We start from the raw sequence: 23,959 nt of genomic DNA on the forward strand, positions 1-23,959 counted from the left end.
TAATATCCACCCTATATTTCCCCTGGAAGCTCTCCTGGCAAACTTGGGCTGCCACACTCCAGGAGCTGAAGGAGCTCAGCATTTTGCTTGTGGCCATTCATTTTACACTGAGATGAACCCTGATCTATGCAGGGACTTTGTTCCTTACACTTCAGCTGAGCACGTGGGGAGATAATGATCTGCCCTCCTGAAGCTCCGTTGTTATGAGTAATAATCATAATAATAAAGTGTTTAAGATGGCAATTTGCATTTCAGCAGCACCTTTAATTCATGGCTTTCAAAACGCTTTACAGACAGGGATTAACAAGGCCTCACAACAACCCTGTGAGGTAGGGGATGTGATGTGACCATCCCACTGCTGTGGGGACAATGAGGGCACCAGGGATAAGGGGCTTGGAGCAGTCATGCTGGGATTTGACCTAGAACTTGGGCATTTCAGTCCCATCAGGCCTTCAGCTTCGGATCAGGCTTTCCCAAGCACGGGTCTGGCTCCACGTGGGGCTATGCTGATTAACGAGCCCGTGACTGCCTGGCACAGACTATAAAGGCCATTCATCTAAGGCAGAGGTTTATTAGTGGAGTGGATGGTGCCTTGGTGCTTCTTGCTGCTGGAATTATCTGAGTGTTTGAAGGCATATCAAAAATAGAGTTAGATATCAACCACCGAGTGTGGCAGGCTGTAACTGGAGAAAGCCCTTAGGCCCCAGGTGGGGAAGCTATGTAGGACACTACTGTAAATGTACTGATCAGAAAGGACATAATAATTTATATATAAAGTCCACCCTTGCTCTTTTCTCGAAGGAAAAATAAAAAGAACCTAGAAAGCCACTGCTGGTTGTCACGTGTCAGCTTCAAGCTCTGGACTCTTGGCTTCATAGCACCTGCCAAAAGAACAAAACGTGGTCATCAGTGGCCTGGCTGGCCTGACAAAGGCAGTAGAGCAATGTGTTCTCCCAAACTCACTGCCAGCTTTAAAACAACTGAAAATGATAAGAATTCCTTATGTGGGATGGACCTGAGAGCCCTGATGGGGATATGCTTCAGCCACCTGAGGGGCAGGAGTGGATAAGCTGGGCTGGAGGGTGAGACCTCGATTTCTCACAGACCTCTCCATTTAATGGCAAACTCCTCCAGCTTTGCAGCTGGCCACAGGTGATGTCACCTGTGTACATGAGGTAACCTTGGCACCTCGAGTTCAGCCAGCCCAGGTAAACCTGAGATGGGCACTCAAACTTTTCACCAGGCTCACTGGAAGCAGTTTGGACCTTTAGAAGTTTGGTGGCAGCTGGTTTTTTGTCATATTTCTGAAGGAATAAAAGAGCAAAGAAATACCTCAAGGCATGCTCTTATGCCTTATGCTCTTATCCAGCCAGAGAAATGATCCCCAGCTGATTCCCTAAAAAGCAAGGCTGAAGAGGGAAACCTTTTCTGATGGGGGGTAGCTCATGCTGTTGTTGGTGTTGATGTTCTTCATGGAGATCAGAGTGATGCTGTTCCCCTTCTGGCTCGTGTCTGCTGAGCAGCTGCCAAGGAAAGGAGATAATTAATGACTCTGGGAAACAAGAGAGGAACCACAGAATCACAGAGTCACTGAGGTTGGAAAAGACCTCCAAGATCATCCAGTCCAACCTTTGAGTAATCACCACCTGGTCAAGCAGACCAGAGCACTGAGTGCCATGTCCAGGTGTTCCTTGGACACCTCCAGGGACAAAATTTATTTGCAGAGAGCTGGAGACAAACAGGCAAGGCTGAGGCTGGTGTGGGGGACCAGGTTTGGTTTCCACCACCCACCGAGCTGCTGTCCTGATTCAAGCCCATCTCTAGGGAGTTACAAGGCTTGGGAAGGTGGAATTCCCCTTTTTTCCTACCTTGAGGGCTGGGATGTGCATTCCTTGCCAGTGGAGCCTGGATGACTTTGGGGTCAGGAAACCTTAGGCACTGTCCTATTTTCTGGCATGTTCTGCCTCAGTGGCTTCAGATCCCTTGGATCATGATTGTTAAGGGTATTTAGTGACCACTGATGCTGATGCAAATTTGGCACCTAAATACTCACAGACTTTGCTCCCTGTGTCCCTTTCCAGGGTTTAGGAAACTATCAGATGGAAAAATAGCAGCAATATGTTTTGGTCCCTTCCAGCTCTTGTTTCCTGCTGTTTTCCCACATTCAGCCTCTCCTCTGGAATAGCAGTGATGGACCATGGGGTTCTGATAGACCCTTCTCTGCTTGATGCTTCTCTTCCAAAAGTCTCTGAACTGGGGCTCCTTTGTCCTGCTCTCACTGGGAAACAGTAATGGGCATCTTGGGAGATATCTGAGACAGCTCTGAGATCCAGAAACTCGAGTTTAGACCTCAGGGCTCTGGCTAGGCAAGGAAGACAATCTGCTTTGGGAAGGTGGGGAGTCTTCTCTCAGTGTAGCTTTGAGATGAGCCCCCTAAATATTGATCTATTTATGTCTCTATCAGAGCAGGAGGTGTTATCAAAGCTGATTTTGCTTTTCAAGCTCTCTCAAAGATGCCTTGACAAGCTTCCTTCCACCTGAAATAACCAAAGCAGATTCTTTTCCTTGCTAAAATTAGCTCTGGGATAAAACAGGCACTCTCAATGAGATGTGGGTGGCAGGAGCAGCCTTACCTCTCTGATACCATGGAGGTTCCTGGTTTCTGTTTGTCTGGGGAGAGAAAAGCAGGTGGTGATGTAGAGGTGAGAAGTCATAAAATAAGTCAGCTCTATTCTGAATTACTTTGTGCAGGGATATAAATGAAATCTGAATGAGATTGGAGACACTGTGGGGGAAACTTGGGAGTTGATTAGAGAAAAGCCTTCAGCTAAGGGGACGTACAGGCAGGAACTGCTGGCCCTGCTGGGCTTTAGGAAGGATTCTGCCTTGCTGCAGAGCAGCCTTGCCCTCTGCTGGGCACTGCTTCGTGGAAAATGGAGTGTCAAACTCCATGATTTTTGCTGGAAGAGCTGCCCACCTCTTGGAATTTGAGCTGCAGGAAATTTGAGACCACATCCAGATGAGGCTGGGCTGGGGCTCTAACCAGGAGGTCACACTGCATTCCTGACTGCTCAATCCATGTTCCAGTCTGGCTTCCAAACCTCCCCACCACGGTGTAAGCTTTTCAAATGCATCTTTTAGGAATTGCCAGATCCACATGGAAACTGGTGATTTGTTGATTAGGGAAGCACAGATTCCCTCAGACAGATACCTTCAGAGTCCTTGGAGTGGTTGCACTTGAACCTCAGGCTGACCACGCTGACCAGGATGATGACCACCACTATCAGGATAACGACAAAGCTGATGACACCTGGGGATGGAGGAGAGGACTATCTGAGCAGCAGAGAGACTGACATCAAAACTTGGCTAGGAAATCAATATTTTCATTAATGTGAGCATGGTTCGTAATAGGCAGAGAAGCAAACAGTTGTTAGAACAAATAGCTTTATCCTCCTGTGTTTTAACCTCAAAGGGCTGCTATGAATACTTAATCAATAAATAATTAATTGGTAAGGCAGTGCCAGGAAGGCAGAAGTCAGCTGATTACACTGGGGATTGATAAGAGTCCGTATGTTCCTGCTACAGTCGGTAAATCTTATCCCAAAAGTGTGTAAAGCCAGATAAATAAGTAATGTAACAGGGAGAGACAAGCTAGAGCTGTGGGTGATGTTATCTGTCCCATAAACCATCTTTAGACACTTTAAATCAAGTGTGGATTTGATACTGACATCAGGCCTCAATAATTCAATTATTTGCACAGGAAATTTGTCCTGCTAAGAATCCCTTAGACTTAGAATCCCGGAATCATGGAATGGTTTGGGTTGGGAGGGACCTTAAAGCTCATCTCATTCCACCCCTGCCATGGGCAGGGACACCTCCCACTGTCCCAGGCTGCTCCAAGCCCCATCCAACCCGGCCTTGGGCACTGCCAGGGATCCAGGGGCAGCCACAGCTGCTCTGGGCATCCTGTGCCAAGGCCTCATGGAGCTGGGTGTCCAAACCAGCGTTTTTTTCTCCCAAAACTGCCCTAAACCAGGACACCTGGTGAAAGAGAACCCCTCCTCCCCCCAGGTGGCACAAGACCTTACCAAAAGCTGCCACCGTCAGCGGTGATTTCTCGTCTGTCGGGGTGGTGGGATCGGTCAGTTGGCTGGAAGAGTTGGGTGCTGGGGTGATGGGTTTTGAGGTGCCTACAGAGGGGAGAAAGGTAGATTTACATAAAAGTCATTCTTCCACGGCTGGGAAGAGGATTCCTAGCAATCCTAGAGGCCCTTACTCTCACTTGCACTTCATGAAGAGACCAAGTTTGGATCCTGGCCAGGCCCATCAATATTAACAGCAAAGTGAGTGAGACCTGTGTGGAATCATTGCCTTGGTGGGGCTCCTTTTATGGACAAGCTGAGAGCACCCACAGGGTTTCCTTCTGGGACCCCAGTGGGGAAAGGTCAAAGTCAGCACTGGCACTGTGATTGAGGAGGGAATTTGTCCAGCCTTTCTGCTTTTACAACCTTTTGCCATAATGGCACCTTTCCTGCTGTTCCCAGGCTCAAGAGGTTGCCCTGAAGTGCTGTTTCTGCAGAGCTTTACAGGCTTTTCAAGGGCTGGATGGGATGTTCATCACCCCTCAGGAAATCTTTGGTGTCCATGCTGCCCTGAAGACAGTTGTGTGATGGCCTTGCTGCTGGCTGTGCAGAGGAATATAAAATATGGAGCAGGAATCACCTGTCTGTGAGGAGGAAGCACCTTGAGTCGCTGATGTTGTGGTGCTCTCATTCCTCATGTGATCCTGACCTGCACAGAGAGACACAGAATGTGAGCATTGACCTCCAGGGACATTCAAGAACCAAACTGATGGAGAGGAGAATGGATTCACAGTAGTGCCAGTGACATCTGAGGAAACCTGGAATTAATACTCCCACCTCCATACTAAGAGCTTCCCACCAAACATATTTTGTCCTATTTTCTAGGTCCAAATGGAAACCTAGGGAACCAAAATTCAAATCCCCTTTTGTGAACTCTTTAGGGTCTGCAGTCCCAGTTATGGGTTTGGGGCAGAAACAGCAAGGCAGGGCTGGAAGACCGAGCTGGGAAGGTTATAGATGTGCTGTAGGTCATAAACATTGAGACTTTAAAATAAGTCTGATTAGGGGAAAAATACTGCAGAATTTGGGTGTGGATGGAGTGTTTGCCTTGTCCCTGGACTTGAAGTGAATGGATTTGCTATGCTGGGTTATCTAGAAGTAATTAAACCTTTGAGTTTGGCTAACTTGTACACCATATGTAGTCAAGCTGTGGCAGCGCAGAGGATTGTCCAAGCAAGGACTCCAGTTCTCAGTGGGATAAACTGGCTTGTGTGAAGCTGCTTGGTTTGTGACAGCTGCTTCCAGTGCCTGTGCAAGGAAATGTGAAGTCAGCCCGTGTGTTTTACTTGTACAGAGAAAAAACATCCTTTGCTGCCTCCAGGCTGTTGTTGAACAGCCAGAGTGTCTGCATCGACCTTGATGAGCAGCTACAGGCCCTGTCAGGAGACTCAAAGTGATACTTCAGACCTTCACAAGACCATCTGTAGGTCAAGCAGGATCTTCTTCCCTGCTTTCCCATGCCCAGGCTCCCAGCAGCAGTGCTGGCCAAGGGTTTGTGGTGCCTGGAGAGCTGTGCACAGCTCCTGGCACTGCCTGTGGAATGGCATTTGCCAAAAGCCAGAAGAAGAAGAAAAGGCATGAAATAATAAATCTAGCCATTTCACAAGGAGCAGAACAGTCTGGAGAAGCAGGGTCTGCTGCTGTACAATTTTTTGCCCACTCATCAAATTCTTTGTTTAATTCTAAAATTGTTCTTCTAGCCACAGGGAGAAGCTGTGGTTTGCTGAGCCTGGCACAGATACCCCATCCCTGGGAAATGTTGAGTCTCACACAATGGGAGACCTGGCTTTTGGAAGCATCAGCATCTTTATTCAAAGATGTGTGGAGCTTCTCAGTGGTAAATCAGGGCTGGAATGGACAGCAATCTGCTCTGAGCAAAGGGCTCCTGGCTTAGCTGGGCACAGCCATGCTGGGTGGGCATCTGTGTGGGCACAGCTGACCACAGCTTCCTCACCTTGCTTGTGTTGGAGATCTGAGAGGTACTTGGAGAGGCAGAGCACTTTCTTGACCATTGCAGATTTTTGGAGCTGAGTTTTTAATGGAGAGTCAGCTCAGCTGTCAGATTTCAGTCTTCCAGTCACTTGGATTCTGCCCTTATTTTGAGAAAACTCTTACTGAATTCTCTAATTTGTACTTACAGGTTGGGTTAAGCAAACTGTCAAAAGCAAAATTTTATTTATTTGAAAAGATTTGCAAAGGGCTCCCCTCTCCTAAACATAGATCCATTGTTTGGCTGCTCAAGTCCATCCCAGCAGAGGATGTTAAGAGCATTTATCTCATGTTTTATCACTGCTTATAAAGATACCAGATGTGATTTTGGATGGCTCACCCCCCAAAAAAGACTCATGCTTAGAGAACCTGTGCCAATGATTGCCATCAAATGATCTGATCTTATTGTTAGCCTCTAAAAGGACAAAGTACCTTGAGATGCTGGAGAAGGAGCTGCCGTGCTTCTGTTTCCACTGGACTTATCATCTAGATAAAGAAAACGTGGGAAAGGACAATTAACTTGGGAAGCCACTACAGATTCCACTGTGGAGAGCTGCTGGGCGTCCATGGAGTAAAAAATCTTTATTTGCATGCTGCTTTCCCTCCAGACAGACATCAGGCTGCCCAGGTAGCCAGGTGTGGAGTCAGCTCAGAGTGTACCCGACGGGTGAGCTTGGGAGAGGGAGCTTGGGGAGACTGGAGCTGCTCCAATATTTGATAAACCATGATTTGGATTTTCTCATATGGGCTTGGCCTGGCTGTGTCCATCTGGGGAGCTGGAAGAAGCTGCTCTTTCAGCAAAAAAACCTCTGAGAAATTCAATATTTGCAGAATTGCTGAATAACCAGCACAGTGTGGACTCGGCCCAATATTCTGATGCCTGCAGTTTGGCTTGGATAAAGAGGGAGTCACAAACGGGTCCTGCCTGAGCAAATATTTGATTTTTCCATCCTTACCTCTCTCAGTGGTTGCTGTCAGAGTTGCTGTAGTGGTAGGGGAGGGTTTGGCTGTAGTAGTTTGAACCACAGAGGTGACGCTCAGGTTGGTCACTGGTGTTGCCTTTACTGATGGCTCTGTAGAGAAATTGTGGTGTTACTTCAAAAGGTTCAGCTCAGAAACAGCTTGGAGAGGGTACAGCTATTGCAGAGCCCTCAAATTTCTCGAGAGTGAGGAATCATCTGCTAGGGGAAGCATGGAAATAGCCTTCATCTTGCTCAGAGTCAAGGAGCTCTTGTACTTTGGAATTTCCTTTTGCTCTTTTCACTGTGAGGAGATGCTGAGCTGGCAGAGCTCAGCAAACACGAGGAGAAAGTCAGGGTCTGCCACTGCTTCTTTCCCTGCTGTGAAAAGTGAAGGTGCTCTTGTCACCAGACACTTGACCTGCCTGGAGCTGCCTGGCACCACGTGATCATTTCCTTGTGCTCTGAGATGCCAACTTCCACCTTTCCTTTCACTGAGAGTCTCCAAGCACAAATAATTGAGCCCTTGAAGTGGTCTGCAGGCTCCATCCTCTGCCTCAGCCTGCTCCAAACTGCCCCTGATCCAGAGCAAGATGTGAGGGGGAAAGCTTTCAATAATCCCTCTGCAAGGAACAGTGGATCACCAGCTGGGAATTGATAGGAAACTTCCTTGTCTAGACTGCTCTTGGCTTCACAAGAAATTGAGAAAATGGTGAAATGGTTTGGTTTCAAGGTTAGTGTGGTGGGGTTTTTTTCCACTTTATCCAAATGTTTCAGTGAAATATTAGAATTTAGGATAAAGTTTCTCTTCTTTTTTTTTTTTTTTTGCAAGGCTTGGAAGCAGAAGCAGAGATCTTTTTGAGATCTTATTCCTTGATATTTTTGGGATCCTCCTGGAAGGGTAGCTATGCTTAGATTTTATTTTTTTTCCTGAAACATAGCAGGAAGAGATCTGTTTCCAAAGATCCAAGTGGACACTAACAGACATGGAGCTGGAGAGATAAATTATTGTGTAATTGTTTTCTATACATATCAAAAATCATAGAAAGGCTTGGATTGGAAGGGATCTTAAAGATCAGCCAGCTTGGACAGGGCTTGGAGCAGCCTGGGATAGTGGAAGGTGTCCCTGCCCATGGAGAATGGGTTGAGCTTTGAGGTCTCTTCCAACCCAAACCATTCTGGGATTCCACTCTATGATCATCTCATTCTCCCTATTCAATTTAGCGATTTTTTGCCCCTGGTTTTGCTCACACCTGTGCCTTGATCCCTGTGGGGTGAGTTGGCTGGATCAGAAGCCCTGACACCACAAAATTTCCTTCCTCCTCACCAGTGTCCCCTGCACAGCCCCAGTGACTGTGGGGTGGCCCAGCTGGGCTGAGGTCAGCGCAGTTCCCCACTGGGATGTCCCCAGGCCAGTCTGCAGCTGAGCATTACCTGAGCTGTGGCTCTTGGCTTCAGGGCTGGATGTTGTTGGTTGGGATGGACCTGGAACACAAGCAGAGGCACGGAGGTGACACTTCCAGGCTGGTGGGATCCCACAGGGAGGGTTGGAGGGTGGGCCAGAAAGGGGCCATGGTAGCCAAGGAGAGCAGAAAGGGTGAGGGGAGCAAGAGATGCTGAGGAGAGGGTTTGTCCCTGGTGTGGCTGTAGGGACCAGCTCCATGGATCCACTGCTGCTAGGGAACAGCTGGGGAGCAGGGAGCAAAGAGCAGGCAGGATCCCTCTGCTTTCCCCAGGCTTCCTGGGACACAGCCTCCCTCCCTTCTGGACAAAAGGGAGCCAAGGCAGGTCACCCCTGGGGCACAGTGGCCTCCATGTCCCCTGGAGATTTGGGGGTGCCTGCTCATGGATGGGGCAGGCAGAGGCAGGATCCTGGGAGAAGATCCCTCAACAGATGGGAGTTTGGAATCAGGGTCCCATCTGGGGCTTCTCCCCAAATCTGCATCCCCCCATTTCCACGTGCATCCACATCCAAACAGACACATAAAGCACATCACAAGCAGAGGTACCTGTTCCAGCAGGGGTGGAGGAGTTTGTGGGAGCTGTGGAACCTGAAAGGAAAGAGCAGAGGGTGAGTGGTGCTGATCTGTGGTGGTCACTAACACACTGCTGTTCTTGTTCCTTGTGGGGTTTGGCTTTTCCTCATCTTCTGTCAGAATGACTTGGAAATACGGGATTGCCCCAAAAGCATTAGCAGAGAAGTAATAGCAAAGAAGTTTTACTGAGTGTAAAGCTCTCAGGTTCTGAGTAAATTAGTAGTGGAGTTTATCCAGCCAGGATAAATGTCCTCCTCCCCTTTGGGGGCCACAGAGATCCATGGGGTCATTCCCTCCCCGTGAGCTCTTTGCCTCAGCCCAGCCCTGGCACAGCAGGGTGTGTGACCAGTGTTCTGGAGCTGTTCAGAGGTAAGACACACATCTGAACACTTTGTTCCCTTGAGCCCTTAAGGAATGGATGGATGAGGTTTGTAAAGGCTTCCAGGAGCTGGTGGGAGTGTTCTCCTTCCTATCCTGTGTGTCCTGGGAAAGTGAGTCTGGAGGGAGCTGCAGCCCTCAGGAGCTGCCTTCCCTGTAGGGCTGGGTAGTCCTGCAGGTCCGTACAAGGCTGTAGGTGTTCACTGTGTCCCCAGTTCCTCAGCTGAAAGGGGGCTTTGTTTGGTTTATTTGTTTGATTTTCTTTTGGATTCATGACAAAGCATCCCTGCCTCAATCCCTCACATTTCCTACTCTCAGCATCTGTGATGTTTTCTCCCCCAGCTCCAGGGGTCCTGTGCTCATGGAGTCACAGAGCAGAGTGTTTTAGTTTGGAAGGGAACTTTCAAGATCATCTAGTCCAACCCCAAGAGTTAGATGAGATGGCAATTAAAAATGCTGCCCTTGAAAATGGGAGAAAGAAATGTCCCATACTGGAGGACAAGACCTGAAAAATGTAAATACACTTTAAATGCTCAAATCCAACCCAGCTGGTTTAACTTTGGGAAGGTGACTTTGAGTCTGTCATTGCTGGAATGCACATCCTAATTGGGATTTTCAAATGGTTATTGCTGGTGACCCTGGTGCTCCCTGTGGTTAAGTTTAATGACAGAAATGACACTACAGGTACAGAAAGCAGCTGAGTCTGACTGCCCTGGTGATCCATCTCACCACAGTCCCACGGGAGAAAAGGGATTTGGGGAGAAAGGGACAGCAGGGAAGGTTGAATCCTTCCAGCACACTGTCCCCTCATGATGCCTCAGGGCTCTGTGGTGGGAGCAGTGCCTTTGCAGGGGGTGCAGGGGGAGTCCAGCCAGGGCAGCACCAGCCAGGGCACAGCAGTGCCCGTTTCAGCCAAACCTGCTCTCCTGGAAGGAAATTCTCCCTGGCAGGGTGGGCAGGCCCTGGCACAGGGTGCCCAGAGCAGCTGGGGCTGCCCCTGGATCCCTGGAGTGCCCAAGGCCAGGCTGGACAGGGATTGGAGCAGCCTGGGGCAGTGGAAGGTGTCCCTGCCATGGCAGGGGTGGGATGAGATGAGCTTTAGGGTCCCTCCCAGCCCAAGCCACTCTGTGATTCCAGGATTTGATGCCAGGAGCTGTAGGGGCAGTGTAGATGAGCTCAGGGGCAGGTCCATGAGCTGCTGGTGCCTGGGCAGGCTGAGGGCCTGGGCAGGAAGGGGTGTCTGGAAGGAGATCCTGAGCACTGAGCGTGGTTCTGGCTCAGAGCTCACCCTCAGCACCCTCTGGGTGTAGCGAGTTCCTGATTGATCTCATTTTCCTCATGGAATTGCTCTGGAGCTGTAATTGTTTTTGTGTCTGAGGCTTTATGACAATGATCCCAGCCAGACAGGAAGTGTGTAAACCATGGTGAACACATAATAAAATGAGGTTTATTCCCAGACATGGCTTGGCTGTGAAAATCAGACTGGACTTTTCAGACCTTTTCTGTGTTTTTCTCTTCTAATTTACTGGGCAGCAGGCTGAGAAAACTGTCCTGTTCAATCCATGAAAGAGGAGACAGGATCAGGTCTTTAATCACACAGAGAGGAAGGGACTGGTTGATTTTCTAACTCCATTTGGAGCAGGATCAGGAACTAAGGACTTTTATGTGCAGCAAGGAAAAGGGATGCTGGGAAATAGAAACCTGCCTTAGCACAGGGCTAGTGAGGTGCTAGGAGTGATTGTGTTGGAGAATTTATGGGATATCCTTCCCTGGGGGTTTTGAAGAGCAACTTAAAGGAGCATCAGGGTGATGCCTCAGGTTTTAGCTTTTATATTTTCACATTCTGTGCTGCTTTAGTGTGTGGGTCTGGGCTTCATGGGAAGGGATGGTGAGCTCTCTGCACAGAGCAGGAAGACAAAACAATTCCTGCTCCAGCTGGGAACCAAGGACAAATGACCCAAATCTCAGGCCCAAAAGCACAAACACTGTGGGCTGGAGAGAGCAAAACAAGCAGGGTGGGACTGCCTGGGCTAAAGCTGGAATGGGACAATGAACTGCAAGATGCAAATGGAGCAGAACTTATAAAAGTGAGAGACCCCGTGAGCAGTTGTGCATTTTGGGACCATTTTGGTTCATCTTGGGTGCAGCCCTGGCTGGGCTCGTGTGCTGCCCAAGGTGGATCCATTGAGGCCTCCTAATAAATCCCTGCTTTATTCTTTAGCTCTGTCATGTTTTCCTGAGGGGAGAAGTAGCTGTGGCACACTTATGGAATTGCTCCCAGGTACTTTTTCATGGACATTGTGGAAGCACCCAGAACTGCTGGAGAAAGAGCTGCTGTCGGCACTCAGCCTTTACCAAAGGGAAAGGGAAAATGAAGATGCTTAGCTGGACATTTATTCCACCATTTTTGGTGCCGATGAGGAGAAATCTGAGAGCTTGAACAGAGCCTCTGGGGATGGGAAGAAGAGAAATCTGAGAGCTTGAACAGAGCCTCTGGGGATGTGAGGAAGCTGAGGGCAAGAGAGGTGACATTGCCCTGCTCTGCCATCCCTGATGGGACAATCCATGGGCCAGCTCCAGCATCCCTTGGACAGGAGGAAATTATTGTAGTCAATGCTTTCTTCACTGCAGCTCATCCTGTCACTGAGGGTCACACTGGAGACCTTCTGAAGTTCTCTGTTTGCAAACCTAAGCCTTGTGGTTATTGTAAAAAAGATGAAAAAGCAGATTTCCCCCCACTACTCCTGTGGCTGGGCTGATGCTTGCCCTGCTCTGGAGAGGCTGAGGGCTGGAGATCCCTTCTGGCATTGTGCTCCGGAATAAACGGCCGGGCCTTCTCTAAACACATCCACACTCACTGCAAAGTGCAGCCGGCCTGGCTCCGGCCTCTGGCTGCTGCTGCTTGTTGTGCCTTCCCTGCCAACTCAAATAAGCAAAAGCCCTGTTCTATTGGGTGTTTTCTTTTGGGCAGGGTGCTCAGCATCCCCGGTCCCACAGGAGCAGGATGGATCTGTGCAAGGCAGGATGAGACCGAGCTCCCATTGTGGGGCTGGGCAGCAGGACGGGGTGAACACAACGCGCCACGTGGCACAGCTCCCTGCAGATATCCCAGGGGATCCTGGAGCTGGAAACCATTCCCTCCCAGGGCTGCTGCCAGCACAGAGAGCCCTGGCTGCAGAAACAGCTGCCAGCAATAATCAGGACACAGCTGGAAGTGCAATAAACATCAAAGCCCCTCCACAAGGGCTCCGCTGCCAAGGAGTTCATCGCGTGTTTGGGTGCAAAGGATTTACAGCTGGATTGTGCAGTCCTGGGTGGGGACTGGGAGCTGGCTGAGGGATTTACCATGGGAAATAGGGCTTTGTGCTCGTGCTGTCATGGGAGAATCCCGGTTAGCCATGGAGCTGCACGGCTGCACAGGAGCACGTCGGGGCTGCAGCTGCGCTTTGCTCGCGGAGCTCGCTGCTTTCCCAGTCATTTTTCCAAAGGGTAAACAAGAGAATTTTGGGTTTCTGTTCTTGGCAGTTGTTTTTCTGTGGGGCTAGGTGTGTCTAGACTGACCTGGAGCCTTCTCTCATGGCAGCTGAGATATTCCCAAAGCCAGCAGCTCACCCCACTCACTCCTCAGCACAAAGAGGGTGATGTCAACCAAAAGACAGGTGAATTTAGGTGTTTCTGCTTTGGTATTGTTTTTGGCAATTGTAGATATTTGAAGCATGGTTTTTCCAGCTGCTGACCAAAGAGAGGGACTACTTTAAACCCCCAAACTTTGCAGGGCCTCCTATAGAGACCCGAGCCAGCTGTTGGAAAGGTTTCAGCAGGGTTTAGATCAGGCTTAAGACAGGCTTGTGGTGTCCAGCCTGTGTTCATGGAGGGCTGGAGTCACTGGGGAGGATCTCTGGCACTGGTGTGGAGTCACAGGGACTGCTCCTGTTCACTCAGAACTGCTGATGGGGAGGGAACATCTATTCCCAGTGAAAAGGAACCCTGGATTTGTCCCTTCCCTGGCAGTTTTGGGGGATGTCCCACCTGCAGAGCCCACAGGGCAGGGCTGCACCTCTGTGTCACCCTGTGCTTGAAAACGCTTTCAGGAAAGAGATCCAGCAAGCTAAAAATAGGCTTTGCAACTCAGATATTGGCACTTCTGTCAGATGACCCAAAACAAAAAAAAACCAAACCCAACCACTTAACACAGGTGCAGCTGTTTCCTGGGTGAAACACAGCAGCAGTGAGCAACACCCAATTCTTAGGACTTCCACATGGAAAAAAATCCTCTTTTAGGAAACCTGGAAAGCAGAGAGTCCTGCCAAAGCCTAGGCCCTGTTTTATTAAGTGCCTAAATAAGGTGTCTCTGCCTTGAGGGTCTCACAGCAGAACAGGTGGGGTGGGAATTGTGGAGGACAGAAAGGAAAAGTGTTGTTCTGCAGGGTGGATAACTGACAGCCCAAATCAGGGCCAGATCCACAGAAGTGTTCAAGTGCCTAATTCCCAAATAACATGGGGGGGTTGGCAGCTGGCTGCCAAGTTGTTCTGAATTGTAATGACTCAGTCAAAGTGTTATGGAAAGTTTAGAGAGCCGGGAATTAATCCCGGATCTCATCAGCAATTAAAATTAATCGTTGCCTTCCTCTGCCCGTCCTCAAGGGCTGGGCCTGGGCATCCTCTGCAAGCACCACATTCCCTGCTCCTCTCTGGTGAGCCAGTCTGGAAGCAGATCTTAGTGGGAGGCAATTAAAACCCACTTGGATGTAGAAACAACCCGGGAGACAAACAATGTGGGGAAGCTGTGAGCACGGAGCGGCTCTGCTGCACCCCTGTGCTGCCCAGGGCTGCTTTTTCCATGTGAAGGGAAGGAAAAGCAGCCTGGCTTTTCTCCTGGCTGCACCACCCCTGCTCCACCAGGCTGCTGCTCCATCACCCTCCCAGCTGCTCGCTGTTTTGAGTTTCCTCCTGCCCTGCTTACTTAAGGGCTCTGGGTTTGCTCCTGGTGATGTGGTCCTGTCCTTCTCCTGGCCCTGCTGCTCCTCAGGTTTGGAGCTGGGTCTGGGATTTTGGAGGGGAAATCACTCCATGCCCAGGGCACCACTAATGAGGCTTGATGGGACCCAGAGCCCAGCCTGTGCTCTTTGCCTACCTACAGTTTTTTAATAATATCACTTATTAGCAGAGCTCAAAGCACTTTACAGAGGAGACTTTCCAAGTTTCTTCCCAAACTGATTATTCTTTCCAGTGATTCTGAAATTCCCTAGGTTTATTTGAGTGCTGCTCTCTGGTGTTTATGAACCACCAAGCAGCAATGTGATCTGCGGGGACTGGTGCAGGAGACAAGATGTGGAAGGGGCTGGTGGCTAAGGGATTGTGTGGGAAATGGATTTGTAGAGAATTTTCAAAGCTTGATAAAAGGTTTATATAATATGCATCTGTATGTAAACTTTGAGATAAGAAATACTGCCTTAGAAATGCTATGGAATAGGACAGACATTGTTGAGAGAGAATAAAAATTCATAATTCCTGTTCTTTCCACCTGCTTTTCTTGAGTGTCCTGGCTTGAGTGCCAGGGGAGCACCTGAAGGATAACCCTGCCTGGAAGAGGTTCCAGTCTCACAGAAGCAACAGCCACAGGCCAGGTAAAGCATCTTGGCCTGACAATTCATCTGAGTCCAGATTTTGGGTGAATGACCCCGGTTTTGCTCCCACATTTCCTAACTCTTCATGTATCCCCCACACCTCATATCCCCACAGTGTGGGCAGCAGGGCAGGGGGAGTTCTGCCCCTCTGCCCTGCTCGAGTGAGACCCCACCTGCAGAGCTGCCCTCCTTCAGCTTAAGGACATTCCCCCTTGTCCTGTCCCTCCATCCCTTGTCCCCAGTTCGTCTCCAGCTCTCCTGGAGCCCCTTTAGGCCCTGGAAGGGGCTCTGAGCTCTTCCTGGAGCTTTCCCTTCTCCAGGTGAGCACCCCCAGCTCTCCCAGCCTGGCTCCACGGCAGAGCTGCTCCATCCCTCTGCCCATGCTGGTGCCTGCTCTGGACTCAGATGGGAGCTTCTCCCCTGCTCAGGTGGTTGGGTCGTGCTGGGTGGGCTCCTCTGGCAACTGGGGCCTGGAGAGCTCCCAGCTGGGGCTTTGCTGCTGCTGCTGCAGAAGGCCCAACTCCCTTCTCCAGCCTGGCTTCCCAGCAGGGACGTTCCTGCCTTAGGGACACCAGCACCACCTCCTGCAAGGACACCTGTTGTTGACTCACCTATTGTAAATGGGACAGAATTCCTGGAAGCTGCTGCAGTCAGAGCTGCAGAGCCACCGAGGGGTTTCGTGTTACCGAAGGGAGCAGTTTGTTGTGTGAGCAAACATTTCTCCAAACCACCTCCTGCTTTCTCTTCCTTGTTCAGCACCTCGGGGCTGGGCTGGCCTCGCCCTTGGCTGAGAAATGTGCTTTGGGATGCTCTGGTTTGACGACGCAAGTCTGGAATCTGGGTGCCTGTCCTACAGCTGCACCCCATCTTTTTGCTTATATCAAAAGTATGTCTCAAAACATATGTCTGCTTTTGAAATACCACATTTCTCATGGCATTATCCATGCACAGGCTGTGGCACAGATAAGGAGAGCAGTGGATGGAACAACAACAGTGGGAAATCCTGCTGGGTTTTCATCAGCTTTGAGGAGGAATTTTTGCAGTGGAAATCTTTTGTCTGGGAAATGCCTGCCCATTGTAATGGAAAGGGTCTATAGGAAGAGGTTTGTTTGGACAAATTTTCTGCTAAGTGTTTCTAGGGGGAGGAAAACCAAATTGGAAATGTTCCAGACCTTCCCAACTCAGCAATTTCAAAATAACAGCTTGAAATTCCCTTATTTGAACCTCCCTTCAGAAATAACCATGAGAATGGAGAAATTTAATTTAGGAAATGCTAAATTAATAAAATACTGAATTTGCACCAAGCAAAAGCGAGAAAGGCCTGTGTGGCACCAGGCAGGTGTTAGTTAGCCTAAGCTGATTCTGTGTCTCCTCAAGGTTACATCCATCTCCCCCAGGGCAGGGAGCCTTGTTCCAGAGCCCCTAATTCCCTTTTCCAGCTGCTGGTGTGCTGGGAAACCAGCGGCACCACGGAGCCCGACTGCCCCTCTCCTAAGCTGCTGCTTTGCCTTGTGCAGAAGCTTCCCCGGGGGCTGCACCACCTCTGGGCCTTGCTGTAAAATTAAAAATGAAATTAAAAAGCCATTTTGGGGCTATTGGATCAGCGCAGAAGAGGGAGGCAGGACGTTCCAGGGAAGGCTGGTTTGGTGGGAGAGGTGTGACAGTGCTGTGACCATGCAGGGGGACAGTCCCTGCCCCTGATTTTAGACAGGTGGCTTTGAGAGGACAGAGTGGTGCTGTTGAGACTGAAGGATGGAGGGTGGCATCCCTTCCACCTGTGCTGCAGCACTAGGTGCTCCTGGGAGCTGGGATTCTGGAATTCTGGGATTCTGGGATTCTGGGCAGTGCCTCTGGGATTTCTACTCCATGGACCTTGGTGTGGTGCAGCCCAGCCAGGGAAGGGGCCTGACCCCCTCTGTGCCATTGCTGCCCCATAAAAGCCCTTCTGAGCAGTTTTAAAAGGAAAAGCAATGCTCTGGGTGGGCATTAAGGAGTGTCACAGGGAGGCCAAGGCGCTCAGAGCCCCCTGGTGTGATCCTTGCTCTGATCCCAGACACAAATCCCCCCTCTGCTGAAGGCAGCAGTGTTGGCCTCTAATGAAGAGAGAAAATTTCCAATCCATGTGCTCTTATTTCTTGGAATTATACAGCTACAAACCCAATTGCTTTCTATATTCTGCAGAATGAGATGATCTTTCCTTTCCAACACAAACCATTCTATGATTCTCTGCCTTTTAAAAATCCCATTATTACCAGCACAGTGGCTGTAACCCGAGGCAGCTTCTATGGTTTAATGATAAAACCTCGACTTGGAGACACATTATTTTATATTCCTTTGAATGTATTTCAGCTCCCAGCTGCTACAGCTGTCAGCAAGGGAAGAGGGGCCTGACAATGCAGGGAAAAGCAACCTGTCATCCTTTGGAGCAGGAAACCAGCTCCTTCATCCCACACCTCGACTCAGATGGGAAAGAGAAGTTAAAGAATAATTACCCCAAAGCAGCAGAATTATTACAGCAAGGACGAGATGTGCTCTGCACGAGCCTTGCACGTGGGCTTTGTATTGATACTAATGAGAGCAAAAAGTGCAAATAAAAAGTATTTTTGAGGAAAACAATGTCCTGTACATTGAAACATTCCACCTTGACTCTTACTTGACAAAAGTCACTGACTCCCAACGCCTCAGCAGAAACACTCCTTTCATTAAGCTGCAAACAAATCCTTGTATTCCAGCAGTGCCAAACAAACCCTGTAGACCTGACAAAGCCTCGATTTCCCCAGCAGCCCGGCTGCTGCCACCCCTGAGCTGCAGGGCTGAGCTTTCCCGTGGCAGCTCCCCGCCTTGCCTCTGGAGCCCCCCGCGAAGCCGGGCCCCTCAAATCCCCCCTGGTTCTCCCCGGGTGCGGCGCAGCTCACCTGGGAGCAGCAGGAGGAGCCCGAGCAGAGCACGGAGGGACGGGAGCGGCATCTCCGCGCTGCTCTGAGCCCGGCGGAGCTCTGGCCATCCCGGGAGGGACCGCAGCAGCGATCCGCCTGCCTGGGCTGACTCTCGCTCGGCTTCCTGTTAAAGAATAGGAGGAAACGGGCTCAATCCACAGGGGAACTGTGTTTTTCAGCCCATTATGGCCGGGGAGGATGTGAGCCATCGTTGAGCGGCGGCGGAGGGAAACTCGCCGGGCTTTGCCGGGGTTCGGTCCCGCTCGGAGGGATGCCCTGCTCCGGGCCTCGGCGGCTTTCGGGGAGGTGTTTTGTGTGTGCTGCGATGTGCCCCAGGTCCCAGACCCCCACATCAGCCCCCCCTGGGGTCAGAGCTGCTGGAGGAGCCTCCCCGCCACCTGAGAGGGTCTCGGAAGGTTGCAGTTTACTGCAGCCCCGAGACACATGAAAAGTCTCTGTTTCGGCCCGCACATTTGAAGAATGAGTCGGAGTTCTTCAGTTCTCGGTCTCAGAGTTGTTTATTGTATCTTATCTATAAAAATTTTTCTCCTGCCCTGCCGAGGTCCATCCAGCAGGACAGACAGAGGCACTCTGCCTGCCCCCAGGGCGGTGTTATCTCTTTATACTACAAACTACATGTACAATGTTTACAATTACTTCCCAGTTCCTATCACCTATGTTAAACACTGAGTTTCTACTCTAAACCAATCCAAAAGTGCCAACATCACAGCAGAAGATGGAGGTAGAGAAGAAGAAGAAGAAAGGCTGGACACACCCAAGTCCCTCCATCTTGTCCCCAAAACCTCTACTCTAAAAACCCCAAAATCTACTTTTTCATCTAGTGATAATTTTATTATTACACTAAAACTTCTGGGGCTTTCAGGTCTTCATATAAGGTTGGTAATTTGCTCCACAGGTCATAATCAAACCCACAGGTGCTCTGGGCTGTGTGCCAGGGTCTCTGAGCCCCCTGGCAGGGGTCCTGGCAACTCTGGACACCCAGAGGGATGTACTGAGTTCCGACAAGAGGGGAGTTCTTACACATCCGTGAGGAATTTAGGGATAACTGCTCCTTGTGGGGCCAGGGTGGCTCAGCAGCTGGGCCTGCCCTGTACCCTGTGCCTCCCTGGGCAGCTCCAGCGAGTCTGAGTGCTGGGACATGCCAGCTTTGGGATGGTGGCCTTGGCATGGTGGCCTTGGCATGGTGGCTTTGGGATGGTGGCCTTGGCATGGTGGCTTTGGCATGGTGGCTTTGGCATGGTGGCTTTGGGATGGTGCTCTTCAGGCAGCACCCTGCAGGACACACAGCACATGCTGGGCTTGGATCTACCCCATTCCCCGTTCCTGGAGAAGGGCAGGAGTTGGAAAACTGGGCTGGTTCTGCCCATCCAGCCCGAGGGGCTCAGGCATTTGGTTTCTTGGCCCTGACCTTGTGTTGTGCTGCTCTGTGCAGGTCCTGCCTGTCACAGTGGGAACCCCAGAGGTTCTGGTTTATCCTGTGCTGGATGTCAGTGGTGTTTGCAGGAGGAGAAGCATTTTAGTGTCCTCACCTAGGAAAGGTTCCTGTGTCCTTCTCGGGGGTCTGTGTGGGTGTTCAGGATGCAAAGCCAGAGGATTCTGTCTGCTGGTCTGAGGGGCTGTTCCAGCCCCCTCCCACAGCCCCCAAAAGCCACAGAGCCTCAGTCAAAGGCCAAGGAGATTCTCCTTCACTGCATGGAGAGCACCAAGGGTGTCCTATGCTGCCAACAGGATCCTGGTTCCCAGAGCTGGCAGACAGCAGCAGCACTGGAGAGAATGATCCCCTGTGCATGGCACAGCTCCTCACATTCCATGGGTCACTTCCAACCCCTCCAACCCCCCAGGAACACCACCAGGCCCAAGGCTGGAGGCCTCCACAGCAGCCTGGCTGGGACAAACCCCCTGCCAGCAGCCCCCCCATCCTTTTGTCCCTTGCACAGATGTGATGCTCAGAGATTATGCTGTAGATTAAGGTTTTACTGAATCCTGAAATGAGTGCAAATACCCAGAAGCTCACACGCAGTTGAATCTCTTCTGGATGCTCGGCTGGATGGGAAAAGGCATTTCCCACCGTGTCCTCCCCAGGTGCAGGAAGGACAGAGCCCAAATATTCACCCCAGCCTGTCTGCTGAGAGCCTGCAGGTAAGAGCAGTGGTGTTTTGGGGTGGAAGGATGGGAAGATGCGTTTTGTAATGGCTGAAACTCTGAGGGATCCGTATTTTCTGCTCTGCAATGTGCTCAAGGTCACTGCTGGGGCAGAGGCTGTGACACACAGCACCCCTGGGCCAGGGGATGTGCCTGTGTGCAGGGTGGGGATACATGGGAGGGAAGGGATGTGCCAGCCCTGACCTGGCTCTGGCTCCTGCCTGTGACCCCCAGCAGCTCACACAATCCTTTAGGTTGGAAAAGCCTCTAAAATCATTGAGTCCAACCACTGAACTGGAGGCCCAAAGCATCCAGAGCTCCCCATGGATTCACCCCACAGCCGTGCTGGCAAATGGGCAAATTCTGCAGCAGTGGGACCCCGGCAGGGACCATCCTCCCCGGGGCTGTGCCATCCCTGGGGACAGGGCCCTTCCAGCCCGGAGCACAGCGTGGGTGTGCCGGGCTGTGCAACAGCTCACAGGCCCAAGGGGGTTTTTTACACCCATTCCTTCACCACATTCGATTTTCACGCCCCGCCGGTGGCAGCAGGGAGGTTTCCTGCAGCCGAACGGGGGGAGGGAGGCTGCTTCTCCCCAGACAAAGAGCCCTTGTCCCGCGGCGGGGACAGGAGGGTCGCGGGGCAGCGCTGATGTGGCAGCGGCGGGGCCGGAGCGGCGCTGCCCCGGGATGAGCGGGCGCTCCCCGACTTCCCCGGAGAGCCCGCCCGCAGCTCGTCGTGCTCGCCCCGCCGGCACTTCCCAGCCCCGCCGCCGGAGATGATGATCCCCAGGCAGCAGGGACGCCCAGGTACCCCGGGGGGCTGGCAGGGCTCTCCTGCCTTCCTTCCCCATTGGCCCCCGCTCCCACCCCTGCTGGCTCCACGGGATCTTTGTCTGGCGAGGGATTGGGTCCCCCTGGGAGGTCCCCGTGGGGTTTGGTCCTGGATCAGCACCGTGGGGCTGGAGGTGGAGAGGGGAGGGCAGAGGGCTCCCCACAAGAGCCAGGTGTGGTGCCCAGAGGCGCCCAGGACAGAGGGATGCAGGGATTGCCTCATCCTGCGAGCCCCAGACTTCAGCACCCAAACTTCCCCCGTGCTGTGATCCCGAGGGAGGGGACACTCACGGGATCGTCCCATTCCCTGGCAGCTGCACGTGCAGCAGGAGCTGCGGGCTCGAGGGCAGGAGATGAGGACAGGGACAGGCTGGGCTCGGTGGTCACCGCCCTGTCCCCGTGCCAGGTCACCCCGCTGAGCCATGAACGCCTCGGTGGCCGGCAGCCAGCTGAGACAGCCGGAGCTCCAGGACGTGGCCGCCTTCACCCCCGTGTCCATCGTCAGGAGCGTGACCAAGAAATCGGACGCGCTGCCGGTGATCTCGGTGATCGTGGTGCTCTTCGTGCTGCTGGCCGTGTTCATCGTGCTGCTGGTGCACTACGGCCCGCAGCTGCGCACGGTGCAGGTCACGCTGCACCACGAGCCCATGGCCCAGCACATGGACACCGTGCTCCTCACACACTGGAGGCACCTGGATGCCCACGGCAAGATGGGCTCGGCTGGAGGGACCTGCCACTGCTCCTGCAGCCACCACCTTCCCCTCGGGAGTGCTGAGCCCAATGTCATCGAGATCACCTACCTGTGACACGGCCCGGGGCCACCCGGGGAGGGCTCGAGGGACGTGTCCCACTGGAAAAGCTGGGATGGGACATTCGGATATCCCGGGACTCACTGCTGCCCACTCATAGAGGCTGCACCTCCCCAGACCCGTGTCTGGCCCCAGGAATGCTCAGCCAGGAGGTTCAAGACCCATCTCCAGCCCCCAGAAGTCCAGCTCAGGGGTGTCACTGTCCCCAGGCAGGAGCTGGGTCCCAGCCTGGGCTCTGGGCCTGGCTCAGCCTGCGTGGGACATCTTTAGCATTTCTTCTGGTTTTACCTGCCCTGGTTTTACCTGTCTCACACCGCCTGGGAGTGGCCAACAGAGCTGCCTTGGTCCTTGCCCCAGCTGGGGAGCTCTGGAGCTGTGCTCAGTCCCCTGGCAGTAGCTGGAAGTTGCATCATCTGGAATTGTTTTCCAGTGAGAGATATTTCCACACTCATGGTGTCCTCATTACACTGTTTATATGGCACAGAGGAGCTTCCAGCCCCTCTTTGTGACCCCCAGCACAGCCCCTTTTCCCACACTGGGGGGCTGGAACACGGCCCTGGCCCTGCCAGCCCCCGCAGCCCCTCGGGCACACGGCCAGAGCACAGGAGGGCTGAGGAGGCAGCTCCTGATTCCGTGTTGGGTGGAGCCAGTGCCAGGGGACACGTGTCCTGCCCCCAGTGGAGGTGGGTGAGAGAACAGTGACACAGCAAGAGGTGATAATGGCACATCACAGCTGGCTGAACATCTGGAGCTGCTGGCACCAGAGGGAAAGCTCACATGACTGTGGGCAGAGCCTGCAGCATCTCTGTGCAAAGGGATGGGGAGACCTGAGGTCACCCCCACTGTGGTCACCCTCACTGTGGTCACCTCCACTGTGGTCACCCCCACTGTGGTCACCCCCACTGTGGTCATCTCTGTGTCCCCATCCCTGAGTGCTGTCCCAAGGAGGGAGTGATGGTGGGGTTGGCACTGTCACCCTCAGTGGGGTGATGCTGAGGTGGCTCTGTCACCCTGGGAAGAACCTTGTTGAGGTGCCACAAAGGGATCAGGAGAGGTGGAACCGGAGCCCTGCAGGCTCCTGGGGCTGTCAGAGCACAGTCCCTGTCCAGCCCTGGGGTCTCTGCAGTCCCAGCTTCTCCTCCCGTGGTGGCTGCAGGCCCTCGGTGCCTGCAGTGCCTGGGGAGGGAGCAGCCTCTGAGATCCCCCCAAGGATTTATTCTGCTGGAGCCCCAGAAGTCAGGATGCAGCTTCACCTCTCCCACGCTGGAAAAGCCAGGTCTGTGTCTGCCCTCAGATCCCTGGCCCAGATCCCTGTGGGCACAGCTGGACAAGAGATGGCTTTACCTGTTCCTCCAGGAGCTGGAGGTATTCCCGACGTGCCAAATGCTCCAGGATCCCTCCTCTCACTTATTTCCAGCCCTTCTTTTGCTTTAAAGCTGGACTTGCTGGAAACTTTTTGTCTCCATAAAAACCATAATTTATATTTCTTTTTGGGAGGGTTGTTTTCTGTTTCGAATTTGTTCCCATTTGTTTTCCATGGCTGATAGGGCATTATCAGCTCTCTCACACCCGTGTTAGAGGAGATAAGGGCTGTCATTTCCATTGAAAATCGTGGAGTCCTGCTCCCCCTTCCATGTCAAAAGAGGGCTTTGTTTGCAATGTCTACATCCCTAACAGCACCCCTGAGGAGATAGTCACCTCCAGGGACTTCTCCTAATTCAGAAATCTTCTTTGTAAGTGTGGGGAGGCCCTGGCACAGGGTGCCCAGAGCAGCTGTGGCTGCCCCTGGATCCCTGGCAGTGCCCAAGGCCAGGCTGGACAGGGTTTGGAGCAGCCTGGGATGGTGGAAGGGCTCCCTGCCATGTCAGGGGTGGCACTGGGTGGGATTGAAGGTCCTTTCCAACCAAAACCATTCCACGATCTCTTTAAATGACATCTGTGGGTTGTGGCCACCCCCACCAAGAGCTGGAGACCATCACAAGATGACCCCTTATGACCATCACAAGATGTGCACTGTGACACCCAGAGAGGATGCACCCTCCTCCTGGGGACATCAGCCCGTGTCACCCGCCCAGGCTGAGGCAGCAGG

At 52.1% G+C, this 23,959-nt stretch overlaps 2 protein-coding genes across 3 annotated transcripts; one reads left to right on the plus strand and one right to left on the minus strand.

Moving 5' to 3' along the window:
* Positions 1-230: 230 nt before the first annotated feature.
* On the minus strand, positions 231-18,183 carry ECSCR (endothelial cell surface expressed chemotaxis and apoptosis regulator). 2 transcript variants are annotated; one of them, XM_005429213.2, is made up of 11 exons: positions 18,047-18,183; positions 9,100-9,141; positions 8,525-8,575; positions 7,088-7,204; positions 6,564-6,617; positions 4,723-4,791; positions 4,089-4,190; positions 3,212-3,310; positions 2,634-2,670; positions 1,424-1,523; positions 231-881 (listed from the first exon to the last, which is right to left on the minus strand). In XM_005429213.2, the coding sequence occupies exons 1-11, from the start codon at positions 18,096-18,098 to the stop codon at positions 873-875; spliced, it is 732 nt and encodes a 243-aa protein (XP_005429270.1). In that variant the 5' UTR covers positions 18,099-18,183; the 3' UTR covers positions 231-872. The 2 variants fall into 2 exon arrangements, with proteins under 2 accessions (XP_005429270.1, XP_030919661.1); XM_031063801.1 differs by lacking the exon at positions 231-881 and having other exon boundaries at positions 1,397-1,523.
* A 2,753-nt stretch (positions 18,184-20,936) lies between these two features.
* On the plus strand, positions 20,937-23,366 carry SMIM33 (small integral membrane protein 33). The gene is made up of 2 exons (XM_031063800.1): positions 20,937-21,037; positions 21,468-23,366. Exon 2 carries the CDS (start codon positions 21,484-21,486, stop codon positions 21,865-21,867), a length of 384 nt encoding a protein of 127 aa, XP_030919660.1. The 5' UTR covers positions 20,937-21,037; positions 21,468-21,483; the 3' UTR covers positions 21,868-23,366.
* The last annotated feature ends 593 nt before the right edge of the window (positions 23,367-23,959 follow it).

This window comes from Geospiza fortis, unplaced genomic scaffold (assembly GCF_000277835.1).
Source record: "Geospiza fortis unplaced genomic scaffold, GeoFor_1.0 scaffold320, whole genome shotgun sequence".
Taxonomy (NCBI): Eukaryota; Metazoa; Chordata; class Aves; order Passeriformes; family Thraupidae; genus Geospiza; species Geospiza fortis.

What these genes read in the sequence shown, in the direction of transcription:
- ECSCR (XM_031063801.1), bottom strand. Translation starts at nt 18,098, where the DNA reads ATGCCGCTCCCGTCCCTCCGTGCTCTGCTCGGGCTCCTCCTGCTGCTC. An exon ending in CTCCACCCCTGCTGGAACAG is followed by an intron (nt 8,576 to 9,099) that starts GTACCTCTGCTT and finishes CTTGTGTTCCAG; the next exon opens with GTCCATCCCAACCAACAACA. An exon ending in ACCTCCATGGTATCAGAGAG is followed by an intron (nt 1,524 to 2,633) that starts GTAAGGCTGCTC and finishes TTTCCTTGGCAG; the next exon opens with CTGCTCAGCAGACACGAGCC.
- SMIM33 (XM_031063800.1), top strand. Translation starts at nt 21,484, where the DNA reads ATGAACGCCTCGGTGGCCGGCAGCCAGCTGAGACAGCCGGAGCTCCAG.